Source organism: Hippopotamus amphibius, chromosome 8 (assembly GCF_030028045.1).
Source record: "Hippopotamus amphibius kiboko isolate mHipAmp2 chromosome 8, mHipAmp2.hap2, whole genome shotgun sequence".
NCBI lineage: Eukaryota > Metazoa > Chordata > Mammalia > Artiodactyla > Hippopotamidae > Hippopotamus > Hippopotamus amphibius.
Window position 1 is genome coordinate 68,276,247 of NC_080193.1, and position 23,342 is coordinate 68,299,588.

The 23,342-nt window shown below is 33.6% G+C and overlaps 1 protein-coding gene across 7 annotated transcripts in view; it reads left to right on the top strand.

The window, feature by feature from the left end:
- Nucleotides 1–23,046, top strand: part of RIF1 (replication timing regulatory factor 1) — a 57,262-nt gene extending 34,216 nt beyond the window's left edge. For 3 of the 7 annotated variants that reach the window (XM_057744467.1, XM_057744468.1, XM_057744474.1), the window contains 16 exons: nucleotides 1,962–2,061; nucleotides 6,153–6,417; nucleotides 7,526–7,568; nucleotides 8,135–8,337; nucleotides 8,877–8,976; nucleotides 10,156–10,275; nucleotides 11,301–11,452; nucleotides 11,830–11,910; nucleotides 11,992–12,046; nucleotides 12,404–15,625; nucleotides 17,354–17,500; nucleotides 17,820–17,894; nucleotides 17,984–18,099; nucleotides 18,609–18,762; nucleotides 20,598–20,706; nucleotides 21,189–23,046. In XM_057744467.1, coding sequence (XP_057600450.1) covers nucleotides 1,962–2,061; nucleotides 6,153–6,417; nucleotides 7,526–7,568; nucleotides 8,135–8,337; nucleotides 8,877–8,976; nucleotides 10,156–10,275; nucleotides 11,301–11,452; nucleotides 11,830–11,910; nucleotides 11,992–12,046; nucleotides 12,404–15,625; nucleotides 17,354–17,500; nucleotides 17,820–17,894; nucleotides 17,984–18,099; nucleotides 18,609–18,762; nucleotides 20,598–20,706; nucleotides 21,189–21,403 — 5,157 coding nt within the window. In that variant the 3' untranslated portion in view covers nucleotides 21,404–23,046. Of the gene's footprint in view, nucleotides 1–1,961; nucleotides 2,062–6,136; nucleotides 6,418–7,525; nucleotides 7,569–8,134; nucleotides 8,338–8,876; nucleotides 8,977–10,155; nucleotides 10,276–11,300; nucleotides 11,453–11,829; nucleotides 11,911–11,991; nucleotides 12,047–12,403; nucleotides 15,626–17,353; nucleotides 17,501–17,819; nucleotides 17,895–17,983; nucleotides 18,100–18,608; nucleotides 18,763–20,597; nucleotides 20,707–21,188 lie in introns of all 7 variants that reach the window. The other 4 variants (XM_057744469.1, XM_057744470.1, XM_057744472.1 and 1 more) reach the window with 4 other exon arrangements.
- Nucleotides 23,047–23,342: the final 296 nt, after the last annotated feature.

Sequence of the window (23,342 nt, forward strand, 5' to 3'; positions counted from 1 at the left end):
CTGTTGTACTCTAGGCACGTGGGCTTCAGTAATTGCTCTCATAGGCTCAGTAGTTGTGGCTCGTGGGCTCTAGAGCACAGACTCAGTAGCCGTGGCAGGCTCAGCAGCTGTGGCTCATGGGCTCAGCTGCTCTGTGGCATGTGGGATCCTCCCAGAGCAGGGATTGAACCCGTGCCCCCTGCATTGGCAGGTGGATTCCTAACCACTGTGCCACCAGGAAAGTCCCACACTGAAAATCTTTAAAAACTTGCAGATAAGTGGTTTAAGACTTTTTGTGTATATATCTTCATTAGTGAGAGTAGAGTTCCTCATTGCCTAGTTTTTGAATTGTGGAAATAACAAACTTTGTGTGACTGATAACTTTATCAAATATGTAACTAATTAGTTACAATTTTTAGGTTTCAGAAAATTTGTCATCAAAGTTTTGAAGAAAAGATACTGTTCATTTGTTCATTTCTGTAAAATTTTTCATTTTTTTTACAAAATATACATCTAAGACATTTTTGTTACTGCTTCTGTTACAAATGCATCATTTGATACTAATTTTTTAAAAATAATTTTAAAAAATATTTATTTGTTTATTTTGGCTGCGCCAGGTCTTAGTTGCAGCATGCAGACTCTTAGTTGCGGCATGCATGTGGAATCTAGCTCCCTGACCATGGATCCAACCTGGGCTCCCCTGCATTGGGAGTTCAGAGTCTTAACCATTGTACCACCAGGGAAGTCTCACTAACTTTCAGCTTTTTGTTACTGACCTCTTTTTTAGTTTGTAAAGTTTTAGGGTTTTCTATTGCTTTTGGAATTTAGAGATTTCACCAGGGTGTGTCTTGAGGCATCTTTTAAAATTTTTCTTTTAAGTACTTGGTAGACCCTTTGCTCTGAAGAGCTGTGCCTTCATCTCTGGGAGAATGCTTAGATCTTTCAGGTATCATCTTCTGTGTCTCTTACTTTTCTTTCTTTATATCTCTGTTTTACTTTATTTTTAGTACTGCTTTCTGGGAGCTTGATACTTCTGTGTCCATTCTTTTTCTGTTTAAAGGCTGGGGTCTTAAAATAGTTTTATTTTTACATTTATTGTTTTTAAGTGGTTATTTTTACATTTAATGTTTTTAAGTGGATATGATTTCCTCTTACCCTTGAAGATATTTATTTTCTTCCATTTCTGATATTACCTCTTTCCTCCTGGATTATCTCTTCCTCCTCTTGGTCCTTAACACCCACCAAGGCAGGTTGTCTTTAGTGGAGACATATGAATCAGTCCAATGACTTGGACATGTGAAAGGTAATGGAGAATAAAGGAAGAGCACACCCATTTGATTTTTCTAATGACTATCATATCTTTTTCTCAGAACCCGCCCAGTGTATTCTGTTACTCAGTTTCTTTTAGGAAAGCTCACTGTTTTTGAGTTCTTTGACTCATGGTGCTGGGATTTCCTTTGTTCTGTTTTCAGTCTCCCCTGCCCCCTGTCTTTAAAAAAATTTTCCATAAAGATGTCTGATGCTTCTAAGGGTTTATTTTTCTTTCATTTGGATTTGAGGAGAGAGTAAGAGATGGTATCAGGAAGCTTAGCAACTTTTCATGTTTTGTTTTGTTTCTTCTGGGTTTAGTGAACACTTCTGTAATTTTGAAGAGGAATTTGATAAAGAATCTAATTATGCACCTAGCTCTTCCATTCTCAATTTGTTGGTTTATATGCTGAGTTTTATGGGCATCCTAAAGCTGAATTATTTTCCATAAATATTGAGAAACAGAAAGTACAGTACTTGGCACACAGCAGTTAACTGGGAAATATTCATAACCATATACTTAATGTACCTTAAATGACATAAGCTATAATGTGTGTTACTATGTCATATTTTGGAGTTATAGTCTTATATTTTTTGTTCATACTTAGACTTTTTTAATAAACCATGCCAGTAGTTAAAGGATTCTAATACAATACTTAACTATTCTTTCCTAGAATTTATTGTTCTTGGATAGGATCACTCATATTATTACTGTAATGGTTGATTGCATCGACTTTTCACCATATAATATTAAATATCAGCCCAAAATTAAATGTAAGTATTTTATTTGCTCACCTGATTTTTCATAAACATGGCTTTCTGAACTGTTGTCGGGGCAAATTCTAATAGCCTTTACCATCTCATTTTACCTACTGTTGATGTTGTATAACCATGTTAGTTACTATGCTAGTAGCTCACATGCTTGCTCTCTTTCCCTGTGTGTGTGTCTCTCTCTCACCCTATCCCCCCCAAAATCTTGACTCCTTTTTATGATGCAGAAACATAAATATTGTCCTATTTAGAGATTGCTTAATAATACAGATGATTTTACTTACTCCATCTGGTACGGGGATTACCTGGACAAAAAATTTTGATGTTTGTTAAATGGTAGCCTGATTTGAAATAATCATTGAGTTGACATTAAATTGCATAGAAAATCATGGCAGTGGTTAATCGGTTATGGTTTTACAGGAAATTGAAAATGATTCTAAAAGTTTAACTCAATTTTTACTGTATAAAATCATAACAAGTTGTCTTGTTTTTATAACTATGTGCCTTGGTTAATCCTAAACTATATTGTAATAAATACTGAACTGTTTTAATCTACTAATTGATTCTTTGAGATTATGTATTTCTACCAGTGATTATATATTTTAATACTGTGTAGGAAAGAACCTTCCAGTAATGAAAAATGTTGATGTTTAAAGGTTACTTTTCCTCTTTAAAGATCGGGAACATACTCTGTTTTCTTTTAATAAGATCTATCTTTGGTGAGTTAGTGTAAAGATTATTAGAACTTAAAAAATACTTCTGGGTATTTTGGGGGAGTTTTTGGCCTTTGTTGGGTGTTTTAGTTTTTACTAAATAGTAATGTAGGGAAACATGTTGTGTGACTAAAGTATATTACAGGTCAGAGCATCCCAGCCTTAATCCCGCAGAAATAGATTATGGTTGTGCTTGGGGTTTTTTTTGTTTTGTTTTGTTTTGTTTGTTAAATCTCAGCTGCTTTTTAGGCAGAGCAACACTTAATCTGATTACCTCTTTGTCAGAAAAATAAAGTTCTCTAAACATCTTAACTATAAAAAGGTTATATAATAAATGATACCAGAATATATTTTGTAAGTCACTGAAGTTTGATAAGGCAAGATGATGACCCCCAAGTTGACATGATTTTACCTATATTGTTACTTCTGAAAAATTAGAATTAACTGAATATCCCTTCTATCCATAATCTCTAAACTCAGAATTAGAAGTCTTTTGTCTTCACTCATCTTGCAAGAGGTATTCTTGCTGTTTAAATTTATGGAAACTAGGGGAAATTTCTTCGTCCCTCCTCGTCCCCTCCCTCCCTTGTTGCTGAATGTGGGCTTTTTCTAGTTAGTAGTTGTGGTGAGCGGTGCTGGACTTCTCATTGCGGTGGTTTCTCTTATTGTGGAGCACGGCTCTAGGTGCAGAGGCTTCAGTAGTTGTGGCTCACGGGCTCTAGAGTGCAGGCTCAGTAGCTGTGGTGACCAGGCTTAGTTGCTCCGTAGCATGTGGGATCTTCCTGGAACAGGGATTGAACCCATGTCCCCTGCATTGGCAGGCAGATTCTTAATCACTGTGCCACCAGGCAGGTCTCTAGGGGAAATTTCTAAAAGCTGCCAGCACAAGTTGAGGAGGAGAGGAAATAAAAATTAGAAATAGTTGAAAGAAAATTGTTATTATTCATAAATATGCATCAGGATTACTTTGAGAATTTTTCAGTAAGTTTTATTTTGTAATTTGTTTTAGAGAAACATTGCAAAAATTATACACAGACACTAAAACATTCTTTACTCAAATTCCTCAGTTATTAGTTGATTGCTTTTTCTTATCATTTTCATTCTCCACCCCCTTTATACATTTTATTTATTTATTTTTTATTTCCTGGAACCATTTCAAAGTACTTGTAGATAAGTCTTTGATCTGGAACATTTCTCAGTCTTGTCTTTCATGACCTTTAAAAGTGAAGAGTACAGACAAAGTTACTTTTTGAGAGTCTCTCCATTGGACTTTGTCAGTATTTCCTCAAGATTAAATTGATTTTTCATTTCTTCACAGGGATACTACAGAAGTAATTCAGTATTTTTTTTAGTGCCTTATGTCAATAGGCACACAAGTCAGTTTGTCCCATTACTGGTGATGTTAACATTTACTATTTGGTTAAGATGGTATCTGCCAGGTTTTCCACCGTAAAGTTAATTAGTAAATACTTACTAATAAGTTAATGTTTTGTGGCAGGTACTTTGAGACTGTGTAAATATCCTGTTAACCCAGCATACTTTCACCCATGAGTTTTTCATCCACTTATGCTTCTTGCTTAAAACACTATGATGTTTCCCAAAGTGGTAGTTCATATTGTTTCATTTATGTTACACTATGTTCCCATAATAAACTATTCTACAATATTTATCAAGCCACTAAGCACCAGTCACTTCCAGGTGCAAGTGACATCCTAATGTAAGGTATAGCTTCCTTTGTCCCCTGTTTATTTTGTTTTTATCAGCATGGATTTCTGTAGGCTGTAATTTATTACTATTAAAATTTAATGTTCTTGTTGGCTTCTATGTTTCATGTGTTTCTATTTTCTTGTTTCTATTTTTTTTTTTAAGATTTATTTTATTATTTATTTGTTTTATTTTTGGCTGCTTTGGGTCTTCATTGCAGTGCACAGGCTTTTTTTTTACTTGTGGAGAGCGGGGGCTGCTCTTCGATGCGTTGTAGTAGCTTCTCTTGTTGCGGAGCACTGGCTCTAGGTGCGAGGGCTACAGTAATTGCAGCGCATAGGCTCAGTAGTTGTCGCAGATGGGCTTAGTTGCTCCATGGCATGTGGGATCTTCCCGGCCCAGGGATCCAACCCATGTCCCCTGCATTGGCAGGCGGGTTCTTAACCATTGCGCCACCAGCAAAGCCCTCTATTATTCTTTGAGAACTTTGACATAAGATGTTTATACTTTTCCTTGCCTCAGTTTGGAGCCAGCCATATCTCCAAAGGATATGGTTCCTTTTAGCTGAGAATGGCATTTAGAAGCCAAAATCTGTTCATTGCTATGAAGGTGTCACCGCTTCTGGATCTCTGAGTGGACAGAGGCAGGAAATACATAAATGTGTTTGTGAACTACACAGTTATCTGTTTCTCTAGATTTACTTTCATTTTCTTGTATCATAAGGTTTATTCTAGTCTTACTTCTTTTCTCTATTTACCTACCTTAGTTTATTTACTGTTTGATCGGTCTCTTGTATGTAACTGCTCCCCTGATTCACGGGCTGTCTTCAGCCTCAACATACTGGCCAAGAATTTCTGGGTGGCCTTTCCAATTTAAATTATTCATGTCTGAGAAACTGATTCTAGGGTGGAAGGTTGACTTCCTTTCAATAGTAGCAACACTTGTTTTTCATTTCACCAAATGATATTTTTAATTAATAAGCACTGAATTAGAATTTTCTCTTAAGTTTGAGATATCTTAACTTTAAAAGAATGGATTCTTTGAGGGAAGCAAAGGTAATTTGGGGATAGGTATGATTTTCTTGACAAGTCATAATGGTTTACCCCTGGAGAGAGATGGAGTCTAAGAAGGGTACAAAGGAAAGTTGGACACATACATCTTTTTCTTTAAATCTGGGCTTTTCCCTCTGTATTGTTTCTGAGGATTTACATCTCTGACTTGTTCAGTATTAATTTGTGGGGGTTAGTGTACTATAGATGAGCTAGGAAGCAATGATTTCTAAGGGAAGTCTTGTTTCTTATTTTTAAAATGGACTTTAAACTTTTAATTTGGGATCACAGCTTATATAATTTAGTATTTTCTTACAAATTAGTTGTTGAAATTCTGAGACTGTAAAATAAAAATTTTAATGCATTTAAAAAATTCCTTAGAGAAAATGGAGTCATTTTTCTGGAATTCTTATTCTAGGTCTGCCAAACGTTTTCCTTTCTCTTTCTGTTTTAGAGATAATATTGTAGTGATGTTTATCCACTAATGCTATTTCATTTTAAGATTTGTGGGTATCACTCTACAGAAACACGTACTAAATGTCATGTTAAATGTGAGATAAAATTGTAAAGATGGACAGTGACACTTTTCAACACACTTGATTTTTTAATAAGTTTAATTTTATCCTAGCACCGCAGAGACCTTCAGATTGGTCCAAAAAGAAGAAGGAGCCCTTAGGGAAACTGGCTTCTTTATTTAAACTTATTGTGAGAGTGATCTATTCTTTCCACACTCTGAGCCTCAAGGAAGTACATTCTGATACTCTCCTCGCTGTTGGCAACTCAATCACCAGCGTTCTTTCCAATGTACTTGGACATATTTCTTTGCCATCTATGATCCGAAAAATATTTGCAACTTTAACAAGACCTCTGGCATTATTTTATGAAAACTCAAAGTAAGTATTTTGGCTTAATAGCTTTGAATTAAACATATATAACTAGATTTGGGTAGCAAACTTTTATTGTTTTCATATCAACTTTGTTGTTAAAGATGTTAATCTTTAAAGTTGAGTGGAAAGGGCAGTATATGAAACTATGCTTTTGTTTAAAAGATAGTTCAAGTAATAAGTATGAGGTAGAAATTGGAAGTCCCTTTATTTTTCATGCTTAATCCAGCCCTCTTTTTACTTTAGTGCATGTCTTTTCAATATAGTTAATACAACATGCATACCTATTAAATGTATGATGTATATGACTTGACACACCACTTTGCAGTTAAGTATTATGTATGGTATGCAGTTAGCATATTGAATGCATCTTGCATCATACACCTAAGAATCTCATTGTTTTTAATGTCTGCATAGGGCTCCATGGAACTTTACCCAGTTTCCTATTGGTGGACATATGTCTTCTAGTCTTTTTGTAGTTGAACATATTTGTACGTAAATCATTTACCACTATTTCTGCAGAGCAAGGCCCTAAAATTTGAAATTGTTGGTTTAAAGGGTATGCACATTTAAATTTCTGAATTATCCTCCAAAAGTTTGTATTAATTTACATTACCTTTTACATTTGAATCAAAGCAGGCAGTGCCTTAAAAAAAAAAAAAAAGCATGAAAAAATCCCAAGCAACATAATTTAAAGAAGCATTTTGGAAGGATTCATCAGTGTTCTTTGTAGCAAGCTTGTGTGGTTCAGTCATACTACAGTCTGTCTTTCATAAATTCACAGAGAATGCTTTAGGTACAGAACTCCATATTCATTAAGTTTTTGCAAATCTTTTTAATCCTTAAGGTTCATCAGAAATAATAATGCTTTTTAAAAAGAATAGAAACAAGTGACTAGTATTACTACTTTTGAGGTCTATTCCAAATGTTTTTTTTTTTTAAACTCCTATTTTAAAGACAGGTTTGTTTCATGTTTAAATGTTTGCAGTTTGACATTTTTTGTTGTCTTGGGGCACCTTTTTATATCACTACACGTGTCTCATTTTTTTGGGCTGCATTACAGTATTTCTAGGTTTAATATTCTAAAATATAAATCGTACTCTGTTTTTCTTCCTAGATTTGATGAAGTTCCTAAAGTGTATAGTTTTATGAACCACAAGGTAAAAACAGACACTATCCATAAAATACACTTTCATGAAGAAAAGTTTTAGGATTTAAATAATTATCTTCCTTAAATATAATTCTGCTGAATTTTTTTAAAGTTATTATTATACTTTAATTTTAATGGACTTTTAATAACAAGGCATGGATATAATCAAAGGATAGTTTTTTAAAGAAAGATTTAATAATATTGCTTTAAATTCATATAACTCATCTGCTCCTGTCTCATCACTTTATACATGAAGGTAATTGGTTGCAAGGTTTTATAGGTAAAACTTCTGTAGGCAACTATTAATGTCTCTTATGTAAAAATATAATTTTTTCTGTTAATGGAGAATAAACTTGAATTCAAGCTGTTGTATTGACAAAGCAAGTTCTTGGCAGCTTATAAAGAGTGTTATATACTGAAGGTGATGGGAGCTTTTAAGAAAATCATTTGAATTTAAAAAATTGAAATAATATGTTCTATGAATTGTTTAATTTAGTATGCTTTGTGTTTTTATTTTTTCTGTTTGAAAAGTAACATTTCTAAGTGTTACCCTAATGAACTTTTTCTTTTCCCTAGTTAGAAAAGCTGCTAGGAGACATTATTGCTTGTCTACATATCAGCTACACTGGGACTTACGACAGTGAACTTCTTGAACAGATCTCGCCATTATTATGCATAATATTTTCACACAAGAATAAACAGATTAGAAAACAAAGTGCTCAGTTCTGGAATGCCACATTTGCTAAAGTGACGATGTTGATTTATCCTGAAGAGTTAAAGTATGCTAACAACAAAAGTCTTTTATACAGTTACTGTGTTCTGATTATGTATATTGATGTTTTGTTTTTAATGTAAATTTTCCTTATGAGGAATATTGCAGAGGATTTCTTAGTTCAAATATTATTATTTGGAGTACATGGTAATTATTAAAATTATTTGACCCTTTGCTTTGGTCCTTAGTTTTAAGAACATTAAAAGCAATTTCAGATTATCCTTAACAGAAGAAATTTCCAGAAAAAGGCAGGAAATTGATGGCTGTTAAATCTAGGTGATGTGTACTTAATGTAATAGTCTACTTTTGCTCAAAATTTTCTATGATTAAAATTTAGAAAATTTAAAAAGTTTTTGAAGAATAAAATTCAGAAACTGAAGAATTTAGTGAAAAATTCAGATATTGTGTGTAATTTCTCCCAGTTTTATGTATGTAGAGTAAGAAACAGTCTATGCTGGCTGTATTTTGCCTTTTTAAAATTATAATTCTTGTTAATGTGTCATCAGTACTAACTCAAGATATATGTATTTGTGTACTTTTTTGAAGACCAATACTAAAACAAGCCAAACAAAAATCTCTGCTTCTATTGCCTGGTTTGGAAAATGTTGAAATTATTGAGGAATCCAGTGGACCATATTCAGATACTGTAAGTTAGCGGGGGTGGGGGTGAGGGGGTTACTTTTGCATGATGTCTGAGTAGTTTCTTTATTGTTTCAGTGTAGTTTTAAAAAGGACAAAACCTTAGAATGTTTTATTGAAGTGATAAACAAGTAAAACCTGAACAGAAAAGTTCCATGACATAGGAGTTTTCCATAAAGTTAATTGTGTGGCCCAGAAAACTTAGGAATTAAGGGCAGTAAATTTCACCATGGAGTCTCATGTAAATAATCTCTGATTCTTATTCATTAATGATCTTTTTTTTTTAACTATGGCACCTCATGTCTATTGTTTTACAAATGTTGGAATTGTTAAAATATATGGTTAAATGTTGCTTTATATAAACTAGGAGTATTAGTTACCAATCCCTATCTAAACAAGAGGTACCCTTCATTTTCTCATTTCTTTCCATTGAATGTCATTCCTTCTGCCAGAGAAACACATCCTTGATATCACATTGTCCATTTGACCAGGGTTACTTTGGCTAGTAATACTTGATTACTATCTGAAGATTAAGGGGTAAAGATACGAGTACTATATACTCATCAGGTAGAGTATCCGTAGGCACTTTGTTCCTGTTCAACAACAAATGGAGTCTAGCTTTCTTTTGTTTAGAAGCTGTAAGAGAGAAAGTGTCATAGCTAGCCTAGCTAAGTACTCTTATTTAGTTCTGGTTTTTGGATAAAATAAAAATTCTCATCAGATCATTATCTAGACTCGTTGAGACTCATTCGGTATAATTTGGCCTGAAAAAGCCATATATCCTGTTGGGAGGGACCTGATAGTATTTTCTGTCATGTACGTTTTATTATTTAAAGTTTTATGACTTTGGTTTTTCTTTTAGAAAAATTTCCAGTAATAAGAGGGATATTTGAGTCCAGTAATTTGATTTATTTTTATACTGTTTATTTGGTATGTCTTGTTTTGAGAATTTATAAAACTAAATGGTGCAAAACAACTGTTGCTGTGTAAGTTGGAGACAACAAATCTATTTGCTGTTACTGCATTAGACAGTGGCTTTCTTTTCTTTGACATGATCTTAGTAGATACAAATAGTCAAAAGATATTTGAAATGAGTATTGATTACACTGTAATTATCAAAATGAACATTTTGTACATAATGAAAGAACATTCATATAATGAAATTGTTTTATTTTTACAAAAACAGACAGAAAATTCACAATTAAATATGAAGATAAGTGGCATGGAACGAAACTCAGGTGGAAAGAGAGATTCTTTTTTGGCACAAACAAAGGATACAAAAGACAATATGAAACCACCAGCTAAAGTATGTTTTTCCAAAGTGTATTTAGTAGAACTTTTAAAATTAAAGTATATGGTAGCATGAGAACATACAACTTCTAGTAGGAAGAAAAAGCTGTTAAAGACTAAATAAGAGATGGCATTATAGGGAAATAATAGAGCTTGGCCTAGAAAGACTATTAAGATGGCATGGAAATCTAGAAGCCTTGGGAGATGATTACTTTTTAGTAAAGAAGTTTGCACAGTACCGAGCATTCGTTTAGTATGGTTACTCGAGGCAGCAGCCGCCTTAAGATGAAATGAAACTGAATAAGAATAACTATAACATAGGAAACATGAAAGGAGAATGTTTTGGAACTTCTGTTACTGAATAGAAAGAGAACGCCTATGCAAGACATCTGTTGTAACCTCATATATAAAACTAAATACCTAGTAGCTAGTGGCCGACTAACCAATTTTCAGATATTTCTTTATTCTAGGACCTCCAGTAAAGGGGTGTTGTAGAATCTTGGGACCATGGCCCTTGCAAAATGAAAGAAATGTATTATTTTTAAAGAATAACTTTGACACAGTCTTGTAGCAGAGTAGATTGAAAAGTAGATTGAAAACAACTGTGTGGAAAATTAGTAAAGTGACATTATGGTACCAATATTATTGGTATGTAGGGCATATTATTTTGGCAACTTTTACTTAATTTGACTAGTTTGTGTTTCAACTTGAAACTGCAGATATACTTTCCTCCTGCCAAACCACTTGATTTCTGTGTGTTGGCCTGAAAAACATTTGCCCATGCTTTTTTTGTAAGCACACATTTGCCTGTTTTTTAAAGAAGTATAACAATTTTTATTTTCTGAGTATTTAATAGAGGTAGAATAAAAGTTAGGGGCATGGTACTAATTGTTATTAACCAGGAGTATTATATGGGTTTGAACTTTAAACTTCGTAGTCATTATCAAAAAACCTTTATCAGAGTGCCTGAAGAGAGACTGACTGAAGTATTGGAAAATAATTTGGAAACTTAAAATGCGCATTTACTTTTTCAATTTGCAGTTGAAACTAGAGTCTTCAACTTCAAAAGCAAAGAGTGAAATGCCTTTGGAAGAAGAAAAGTCTACTGACTTTGTGTTTATACCTCCAGAAGGAAAAGAAACAAAGGAAAGAATACTGACTGAACACCAGAAAGAAGTACTCAAAACAAAGAGGTTTGTAGTACTTTTATTTGAGTTGAGTATTCTGTATTTACATTTAGGTTTCATGCAGCAAACCATAATTTCGTGCTTAGAATTAAGATACTGTATATACTGCACTGTATTTTAAATGTCAAAAAGACAGGCCGTACACAGCTACATTTCAAAATGTAAGGCTACCTTGAAATGAACTCAGTGTTTCTAAACTGAATTCCTTTATTGAAGTATGAGAGGGAACAGTAGGGGAGATGGTTTCATGGAAAATCTGGAAAATAAGTATTTAAACCTTGATTTTATAGTATTCTTAAAATGTAACTAGATGTAGATTGAGGTTTAATTTCTAGTTGTAGGAATATCAGATATTGAAGTTACTTATGAAAAATCTTTTTCAGGTGTGATATTCCTGCCATGTATAATAATCTGGATGTTTCACAAGATACTTTATTTTCTCATTATAGTCAGGAAGAGTCTATGTAAGTATGGAAATTGTTGAAGTAATTGGTTTTCTAATTTTTAACTAACAGTATTCTAATTTATGCACTTATTTATTTCAGGGAAATTCCTACTTTACCTGAAAAATCAAAGGAAGGTTCCAAGATGATACTTAAGGTATATTTGGTATTTCATATTTTGGGGTTTTTAGAATTACCCATTATTATGGAGTTTCTTATATTAATGTTAAGATTTATTGTATAATCTCTTAACTCTTCTTAGACTTTAGCAGAATTATAGTCATTTTGTGGGTGTGTGTCTGTGCGTGAGTACATGTGTATTTAAATGTATTTGGCTTTATTGAATACAGTTGGAAACACAAATTAATGGGCATCTGCCATCACCTTTGGAATATTTGCAAAATATTGAAAGTCAGATTACCCTTTGCATTACTAAAGTTTTACACAAAAATTTCCCCAGAAAGTCAGACTTGTTTGCTGGTTAATCTATATGTATATGTACGTTTTTGTGCAGGAGGAACAAAAGGAAAATGACATTGTCAGTCCTCAACATGTCACGGAAAACTGTGGTATGGATGAACATCTTGAAAAGGCTTCCCTTTCGAATAATGAGTGTGGTTCTATTGAGGAAACCAATCCAGAAATACTGAGCAATAATGACGCCAGAAAAAAGGCTTTAATTGTATCAAAGAAGACGCCAACTGAATGTGCATCTAGTACAGAAAATACATTTGGTGTCAGCAGTAGCTCGGTTTCTAATGCCACCATTTCTGGAACTCCCCCACAGCCTACAAGTCGAAGGCAGTCCTTTATTACTTTGGAGAAGTTTGATGGTTCAGAAAATAGACCTTTTAGTCCATCCCCCTTGAATAATATGTCTTCAACTGTTATAGTGAAAAATAACCAGGAAGGCACAGCTAAAACAGATAATCCACCAAAAGCAAAGAAAAGAGAAGTGGCTCTTCCAAAACATGACTCTGAAAAAACAGTGCATGGCATTAAGAGATCAGGCCGAAGGTCAAGTAAACCTGAACCAATAGTGAATAAAAAATCTAAGCCCTTAATGAGATGCGATCAGGAGAAAAGTACTCGAGAATCTGTTGATGGCATGGTAGCCTTAGAAAATAACCCACCTGGTTTGCTTAATCAGACAGAATGTGTGTTAGATAATCAGGTTCATCTCTCTGAGTCTTCAATGGAGTATGAGGATACAATGCTTAAATCAACAATAGAAAATACTATATTATTAGAAAACAATAGTGTAGAAGAAAAAACCTTAGAAATTAATTTGGAATCCAAAGAAAATACACCCCCAGCCGTAATAACAACAGATCAGACAGTAAATGAGGATAGTCATGTTCAGATAACTCCAAATCATAAAACCCTTAGACGGTCTTTAAGGCGACGTTCAGAAACAGCAGAGCCAACCACTGATAGCCAAGATAAAGAAAATAATCAAAAAAGGGAAAGACGTAAGGAAGAAGAAAAGACTCTGCAGAAGAGTCCATTGCATGTAAAAGATGATGTTTTACCTAAGCAAAAATTGATCTCTGAACAAACTATACAGGAAAATTTAGTTGAGAAAGGAAATAATTTACATGAGAAGACTTTTGGAGAAACCAGCACTAATGCTGACACTGATGAAAATAGAAGAAAGCTAGACCTTGAGTCTACTAAATCTGAGGGAGATGGTGCTCAGGACATTGCAGATAAATCCTCTGAGAAACCAGTAAGGGGACGAACACGGTATCAAACAAGAAGAGCATCCCAGGGTTTACTTTCCAGCATTGAAAACTCAGAATCTGATAGTTCCGAGGCAAAAGAAGAAGGTTCTAAAAAGAAAAGATCTGGAAAATGGAAGAGCAAAAGCAGTGATAGTGTTGACATTGAAGATCAAGAAGAGAAAATGGTAAAACAGGAATGTGTAAAAGTTGAAAATCAGACATATGATTATAAAGGGGATTCTGAAGTAGACAAAGATACAAAATCTCAGATCTTTGAAAAAAGAGATGAAAGTAATACTGTAAGTCAAGATTCTACATCTTCAGATTTATTACAAATTTCTGAAGATGTATCAAATACTTATGAGGGAAAAAGTAAAACTAACAAATGTGCAGAACATTCCTTTTCAAATCCTTCTGTACCAGAATCAAATCTAAGGACTAGAAACGCCAATAAGAGATTACATAAGCGAGAGTCTATAGAAAATATTGTGGGTGAATCCTCTAAAACAGGGACATCAGACATTTCTTTGCTTTCTGAAAAAACTCTTCAGACACTTGAATGCCAGCACAAGAGAAGTAGGAGAGTGAGGAGATCTAAAGGTTGTGATTGCTGTGGAGAAAAATCTCAGCCTCAGGAAAAGTCATTCATTGGGTTAAAGAGTACAGAAAATTATGATATAAAAGTCAGTGAAACAAAAAAGACAGATATGCAAACACCTGTAACTATATCAGAAACTTCTAAAGCTGATCTGTACTCAGAGGTAAAACTTTTAGATGAGCATCATAGTGTGAATTTTCATTTGGATCTCAAGGAGGAGAATGATACTATTAATGATTCATTAATTATATCTGAAACTGAGTTGAAAGAAAATAATATTCAAGACTTTCTTCCTTCTGAAATGGTAAATTTTAAAGAAGAAACTTGTGATAGGGTTTCTGAGGAAGCAATATCTCTTGAAAGCCAGGAGCCATCTAATAAAAAATGTAAAGCAGTTGACCCATGTTTAGGTGACTCCAAAGATACTTCACTGAAATGCTTTACTTTGGAGACCAAAGAAGAAAAGCTAGAGGCTACCCCAGAAAAGGAATTGAGTATAGAGAACCTTGTTAATGTTGAAGCAAATGCAGAATTGAATCCAGGAGAAGTAGATGCTATGGAATTGAATGTAGAAAGTGATAAATCTGAAGCTAGCTTTTCTGAACAAAGGAGTGTCAAAACTGATACTTCAGAGCAAGAGGTAACAGAGGAAAACAGTCAAAGAACAGATGCACCTGAAGAACTGCATGCCAACGAAGCAGAAACTGAGGAATTTAATTCAGGTATTGGTCATTCTGGTAATATCATACCTGTGAAAGTGAGTGCTCAGATAGAGATTTCAGAACAAATAGCAGTTCGGGAACTAGACAGAGGAAGTGATGACTCTGATCCAGGCTCATCTGAAGAAATGAATGCTGAAATGGGAAAGTGTGAAGAAACAGTGATTGGTGAGGTGACTACTGAAACTGACCATGTCAATGAAACAGAGGATGAGGACTCGACTACCAAACCCTCTAAGCCTGTAGAAACTAAAACAAAGAGGTTGAATGTAGAAATCGATAGCTTTGTTCCTGACACACTTGAGATGAGCACTGAAGAAGGAAAGGTTGACTCTAATAAAACTGAAATGAATATTGAACCTAATAAATTTGAGGAGACAAAATTAGATGACAATCAAATGGTAGTAAGAAGTGATAGAATTTTACAGGAAGTTCATCATACTTCAGAGAAAGTGGAGGAGACACCACAGCTGCTGACATCTGAAACAACTGTTTCTGAACTGATACCAGAAGACAATAATACATCTCCTCAAAAATTAAGGGATCTTGATCCTTTACTCATGTCAGCAAATGACAGTCCTAGTGGCATGCTGGCACGCTGTGTCTGGTCTCCTTTGGCTTCTCCATCCACCAGCATTTTAAAGAGAGGACTAAAAAGACCCCAAGAAGATGAAATCTCATCACCTGTTCACAAGGTAGGGGGATTGAAGCTGAATATTAATGAGTCCAAGTTTAATTGGAATATTTTGGCTGTATGGTCACACCTGGTGAATGACAGAATATTAGGTTTCTATGACCGCTCATTTTGAATATTTATCATGGTGGCTAGGGAAAAGGGCAAGTAGAAGGAAAGGTGTTGAGAAAGGAGATTGAAGCCTTTAGATATTCCTTTATTTAAGACACTAAGCTACAGATCTTTATACAGCCATCACCATTGTTCACTTTTTGCAAAACTTATAATCTCTCATAGTGATTTTTTTCTGTTCTTCATACCATAATGTATGAGAAAACACTTAGAAACTGATAAAGGATGCACCTACTATGTACTAGTACATTATGCTCTCTGTTTCACATTTAAATATTCTCTTTCAGACCCTGTCTAATGAAAAAGAAAACAAAATCTCTTTAGGCTATGCCTTCATTAATTTCTAGAAATAATTTCATTTGTAATTATTTATGTCCCCTTCTTCACTAAACTTTAGCTTATTGTGAATATAAGGATTACCTATGCTTTAGCCCCTGGCTCTGTGACTTGGATGTAGTTTATTGAATAAATACAATTTAAAAAGGAAAAGTTGCTTGTGCCTATATAGCTCAACTTGTCCTCTGTAGCAAAATAGATGTTTTGAAAAGGTGTGATGTAGACATTCCTTAATTTTGAAATTGAACCTACCATTTACTGTAGAATACATGTGTTTATGTATACAAACATATATACATAGATATACCGGCACTTAATTTTGCCTTTAGCCAGCACATTGTGAAGACTTCCCCAAGATATACTGAAAATTCTTACGTTGAGAGTTCAGAGGTTAGTTCTTGGGAAGACTTAACCCCACTTGAGGTTGTTTTGGTTTGATCTTGCTTTGCTTTTGTTTTGAGGCTCTTAATATTATTTTTTAATCTTAAGTTTAAATAGGCCATAGAAGTTCTTAAAGTTATGGAGATAAAATGCATTTAATGTCTTCAGTGTAAAGTTTGTTAATAGTTAATTAGTCATGTTTTATTTGATAGTAGCTCATTTAATTTTTGTTTAGGCAATGGTAAAACTTACAGTAGTTTTCTATAGCAGATATGTACAAAATCTGCTCAGTCTTACGGGAATCAAGACCAGGAGACATCTGTATACATACTTAATGATTTAAATGCTCTGTTGTGTACTTACATCAGATAGCTGAATGAGTGAATAAAGAGTTTAGAAGAGGCCAAAATGACTTCAAGCTGAACTAAGGAAGGCAAAAAATGCCACCCAGTTGCTGTGACTGGTACCCTCAAAGAGTTAAGAACTGAGCTTAGTAAGTTAGTACTGTCTCTGCCTCTTTACCTGTTCTTTACAGTCCATAGTAAGCCTGTAAGGTTGGTAAAATTTGATTATACGGTAAGGTTAATAAAATTTGATTAAACAGTTTTAACTGTCACGTGCAGTTTCGTTCAGTTTCTGCTGCTATCCTCCTTTCACTCTCCTTGTTGGATTATGCAGTTTAGACCATGGATTATTGGAATGACCCTTGGTCTTGAGTAATACCTGTGAAAGCAGTCACCAGGAAGAACTGTGACTATGTGTAGTTGACTTCTAATTAAACAAATTAAGCTTCTACACACACACATTCTATTTTTGACTAACCTTATAATGAAAATTTAGTGTTATTTAAAAAAAATTTTTAATTTTGTTAAAAAATGTTTAACATGACCTGTGTTTTCAGGTTCGCCGTGTCTCCTTTGCAGATCCTATATACCAAGCAGGTTTGGCAGATGACATTGATAGGCGATGCTCTATTGTTAAGTGCCATTCTTCAAATAGTTCTCCCATGGTAAAAAGTGTTAAAACTTCACCTACTGCGCAATCTAAGGTAAGCTGTAGGCTTTAAAAAATACACATGCAGACAGAATTGTGTTGGGTAATTTGTTTTAAAATTAACTATTTAAGAAACAAAACTTACTTGGTTTGGTTTACTTTTCTTTTGTCGGCTTACTTGGTAAGCAGACATGAAGGGAAGAGGTGGTAAGAGGCAGTAATGATCCAATAAGTCATTGATCCAGTAGTATTGTTACATTTTACATTTTCTGAAAATTTTAAGACATTACTATAGGCTTACGTTGTGAAAATAAAGTTGTAAAATTACAGTTACCTAGGGTTCTGAGTTTTTTTTTCTCCTTTCTTCTGTCTAGCATAATACTTCAGCCAAAGGATTTCTGTCCCCAGGATCACGTAGCCCTAAATTTAAGAGCTCAAAGAAGTGTTTAGTAAGAAGTGCTTTAGTTTTCATGCAACTTTATATTTTCTTGTTCAGTCAGGTGACCTCTATTTAACAGCTTTTGAAATTTATTCTAAGATTGCAGAAATGGCTAAGGAGTCTGTTCCATGCCCAGCAGAGAGTGTTTACCCTGCTTTGGTGAACTGTGTAGCACCAGTTGACATCATTTTACCTCAGATTACATCCAACATGTGGTAAGTGGTGTGGTTATTTAGGCTTCTGGCTTATACCTAGAGATGCCACTTACTTAAGAGGAATATTTAATGATCATCGTTCTCCTGTATAGAATTGATTTGTATTTACTTTCACACCCTTTGTTTTAGAAATGAAAATGAAGCTGGAAAGTTGGGTGAGATAGGGCAATAGTAGAAGCATTGATCATAATACAGTAATGGCTGAGATAATTGTATGCTTAATATTTGCCAAGTTTTGTATACATTATCTTATTCTGATATAAATACTATAAGAAGTAAAATTGGTTCCACTTTATAAGGTGATGTTTTTGAAGGTTAATCTTGCTTAAACCAGGCATACACATCAGATTCAGATTTTGTTTTAAATGCACATATGCCTGTCCTCAGAGTGGGGTAGGTGGGGCTATATAAATTATGATTGAGCTTAAATCAGGAAATTCAATTGGATAAGCACTTACAAATAGAATAAATATGAAACTATATGAGATTTTTCCTGTTCATCTCTTTAGGGCAAGAGGACTGGGGCAACTCATTAGAGCCAAGAATATAAAAACAATTGGTGATTTGAGTACTCTTACAGCATCTGAAATAAAAACTCTTCCTATCCGTTCTCCAAAAGTGTCTAATGTAAAAAAGGCTCTCAGAGTATATCATGAGCAGCAGGTAAAAACTTAGTTGTTAGTTATAAATCATGTATAAATAAATGGTCAAGCAATACAATTACAGAAGTTTGCAGTTAAACTATTCTTGCTTAAAAAGCCCATTTTATCTGATTCCTTATCTTCCTTTCCCCTGCAGTCAAGAGTAACTTAAAGGATTCATTTATAATTTCACAGAGAAGTTTGTTCATTTTGTACTGTTACTGTGTATTATACCTCTTTATTCTTTGAATTCTATTTTCCTATCCCCTTATCTTTTTTTATTTGCACCAAATAGGTGATTGGTTTCATGGCTACTATTTCTAATCTAAACATTACAAAAATCTTGCAGATTTGTTCAATTCTAAACATTTATAAAAATCTTGCAGATTTGTAGTTAACATTATTTTGACTTTGATATTCAACACAATTGTGACCAGTTTTTTTTTTTACTTGTTCTTCCTATCAACTTTTAACACATAAACATTTTATTTAGGTTGTGGACATTTCTCAAGATTCTTATGAAAGCCAAGATTCTTTTCCCCTATAAAAATTTATCAATATATGAAAAATTTTGTATATCGTTTCAGAACTCCTGAAACCCATTCAGAAACCCTTTATGTATTCATTGATACTGTTCAAAACTGAATAAATGAAAAATAGGGTATGGTAAGGGTGAAAACCAGTGTTCTATTAGAATTTCTGAGACTGGAGTTTGTACACTCTTGTAGACTTCTGCTGTATTCGTGAAAGTCCTTGATTTAGTATTAATTTTATTTGATCTTTAAAAACATTTAACCAGTTTAAAAAAAAAACGATATTAGTGATTTTCAGTCTCATAGATGAAGAGTTTAAATTGCTTTATTGAGATCCAGCCACATACCATAAAATTCACCCACCGAAAGCACACAATTAGGTGGTTTTTGAGTATATTCACAAAGTTACTCAACCCCCACCAATACCTGATTTTAGAACATTTTTTATTACCCTATGGGGAAAAAACCCTGTACTCATTAGCAGTCACTCTGCATTTCCACCCCCAAGGCAACCACTGTTCTTTGTCTATATAGATTTGCCTGTTGTGGACATACTGATAAAAGTGGAGTCATATAACCTGTGGTCTTTTATGACTGGCTTCTTTAACTGCTCATGATATTTTCAAGGTTCACAAGTATTAGTACTTCATTCTTTTTTATGATTAAATAATACCTCATTCTGTGTCTGTACAACATTTTGGTTATTCATTCATCACTTGATGAACGTTTGGGGTGTTTACATGCTTTCCTATTATGAATATGCTATTAGGTACATTCATATACAGGTTTTTGTGTGGACATATGTTTTTTATTTCTCTTGGATATATTATGTAGGAATCTAATTGTTGGGTCATATGGTAACTCTAACATTCTGAAGTTAGTATTTTCTCAATCAAAAATCAGTAAGCCCTGGGAACACCTTTGAAAATTGTGTTCTTTTTAAAAAAGAAGTCCATATATTATTTAAGCTTGGAAATCTCTGCCTTAGATTTGCTTTCCCCATATTCCTGAACCTGGGGAATAGAATGTAATTTTTCTTGGCTACCGTGGCAATATTTCTTGACAAGTCCATTAGGGAATATTATAAATTCCTTAACCACCTCTTTGAAAAAACAAGTTATATAATGGTATTTTTTGTGTGTTGTTAGTAGAACATGGTGGGTTCTTAGTAATATTAGCTCAGCTTATCATGTGATGGACTGTGAAACAAATTTTGTCAGCTTCTTTTCCAGCATTAGTGATCCTGTTACTGTTTGTCCTGTTAAGTGACAAATTGAAAGTAATTTTTGTTTTTGTTTTTACTGGTCTGAATGTATAAATCAAGGTGAAGTCTCGTGGACTGGAAGAGATTCCGATTTTTGATATTTCTGAAAAAACAGTAAACGGAATGGAAAATAAATCTGTCTCTCCTGATGAAGAAAGACTTGCCTCAGGTATATTTTAGCAAAGTGGGACAATTTTATAAGATCAACTAACTTTCTTGAAGAAGTATTTTGTTACTATGCTTTTAGTTTTAATTTCACCATGCCCTGTGAATTAGACAAGTTTTTTTCTGTGTGTGATAGTTGCCAGGTACATGAAAAAATAACTGATAGGACTTCAAGTATGTCTAGTTGCTTTTTCTCTAATTGTCAGCTCTTCTCTATCAAGGTCTCAAATGAGGATATAAACTAAACACTGCATTCCAGTTATGTTGTTCATAAAAATGAAGTAGTCATGATTTCTTTAATGGCACAGAATAAGCTATGGTAATTTTTCTGTCACCTTGTTCTCTTGATCTTGAGCGGGTATACCTCAGCCTGCACTCTTAATTTGAAACCTAGACACTTAAATTTTTTATTAACCTAACAGGAGATAGATACAATTTAAGATTTATCTGGAATAGATTTAATTGTGCTTTTTTCCTTTCTTTCAGATTTAATCGATCCTGTTGCTTTAGAAACTCCATTATCTAAAAATCTTGTGGCACAAATTAGTGCACTTGCTCTTCAGCTAGATTCAGAAGATCTCCATAATTATTCAGGAAGCCAGCTATTTGAAATGCATGAGAAACTTGGTAACATGGCAAACTCTATAATTAAAAATCTGCAGTCACGTTGGAGGTCACCAGCCCATGAAAATTCTATTTAGTGTTTTAAGAGAAAATGGAAGTTTAAAAAAAAAAAAAAATCACTGGATTTGTTGATGCATAAAGTAAGTTCTGAAATACAGCACAATTTCAGACTGCAAAATTGGTAACATTTCAGATGCTGAAGGGCAATAGCTTGTTAAGTATGTTCAGTTTTGTGAGATCATTTCTTCCAGTATAACATATTTTCTTGGCTGCTATGCATAGTTTTTCCAAAAATTTAAATATCTTACTGAAATGTGAAAGCAGAAACTAAAAAGCATATGTTTTATTTCACTTACTCATGTGTATTTTAATGAAACATTTTATGTAATATACCTGTTCTAAGTAAGTAAAAGTGAAAATTTTTATTTGAACTTCTTGCTGAACTCATAAGGTATTTATACTTGATTGCTTTTTTAAAAATTTATATTTGTTGTGCCTGAGGTTTAAGAAATTTGTTCTTGGTAAAAACACCCCAAATGAGATGCAAAAGAATCTTTTGGAAGACTTTTTGCGGACATGAACTTCATTTGGACAGCTTTCAAGAAAAATATCAAAAGTTTCAACTTTGGGGGTTAAATATAAAAGCAGAATTTACTTAGATTCCTTTCATTTGCATTAGCAAATATTTGTGCAGCAGCATTTGCCTGTGAAAATATACTCTTATGAGACATATAATATTCATTTAAAAATGCACAACTTGTACATTATGTATAGATTAAGTTTTTAATTTATAAATTTCAGTCTGTTAATTGCATGAATTTTTTTCTGCAGCTTCTTGTGAATATCTGTTTTGTTTAATAGAAACATAATTTTGTATATATTGAATACTGAGATATCAGTATGGATGGTAGAAGTGCTTCATGGGCTTGCTGCAGATGTTTGTAGGATTCTTTATCTGCAAATAAAATAACAAATAGTTTTGTACTTAGTTAATAGTGTTAGTTAAAACATGAGTTTATTTTCTAAAGTAACCAGAAAGAGTAAAGTAATAGAAATGAGAAAATGTTACATGACAGCTTTGCCATTCATTCATCCATAACCTTCCCCGCCAACCCCTTTTGGTTTGGAAGAGGGTATCAGCCACTAGGAAGTGTGCCTCATTACATTTCTCTTTAATGGGGAGTTTGCTTGAGTATTTTCATTATAACTTGGACTGTAAGAAATCTAGAGTTTATCTGCTGTTTTTACCTATACCTAAAGCAAACTTGGGAGAAATTTGAAACTGTTCTTTCAAAATATGTATGTTTTACCGAATTAAAAAAAAGGTGTATATAATTAAAACATTTGTAGATTTTACCAACTAGTATTAGTGCCTGACTTTCCCATATTTGTTTCATCTTTTTAACAATGAGAATATTTCATTTGTTTTCTAAATAGAATGAGTGAATGACATCAGTTTCAGACTTACTCAGAATTAACCCTTACTTGAAAAGGCACACATTTTTTAGCAACTTATAGAAAGTTTAATCCTTGTGTCTTGCTTTAGCTTTATATCCAGAAGGGGACTGCCACCCAGTCACGATAAAAGTTGGTTTCTTTTTAGTAATAAATTCATTATCAGTACCTTGCAAATAGTTTGGGGTCTAAGTTTGATATTTATATGCTGAGGGTGATTTTAAAAGAAATTTTGGGACCATTGAACTGAGGATTGTGGCTTGAAGAAATAACTAATGAAAAAAAAATGGGAATTTATAATTATGGTTTCAATTGTCTGTCATTTATTTCCCAAATTGTATTTGACAGTAAAGAGGCATATATGTTTTTGCAAACAGGTGTGAGTAAGAAGGAATGTGTATGTGTGTTGAGAGGAGTCAGAATTAGCTCATTTCATGACTTTGTATCTTAATATTTGTGTGAACTAAACTTACTTGCTGGTGGAATGAAGTTCTTGGGAAGGTGAACAGTATAGCAGAAAATGTGACCGAAATGATTACCATTTACTTAAATCACTGAGTT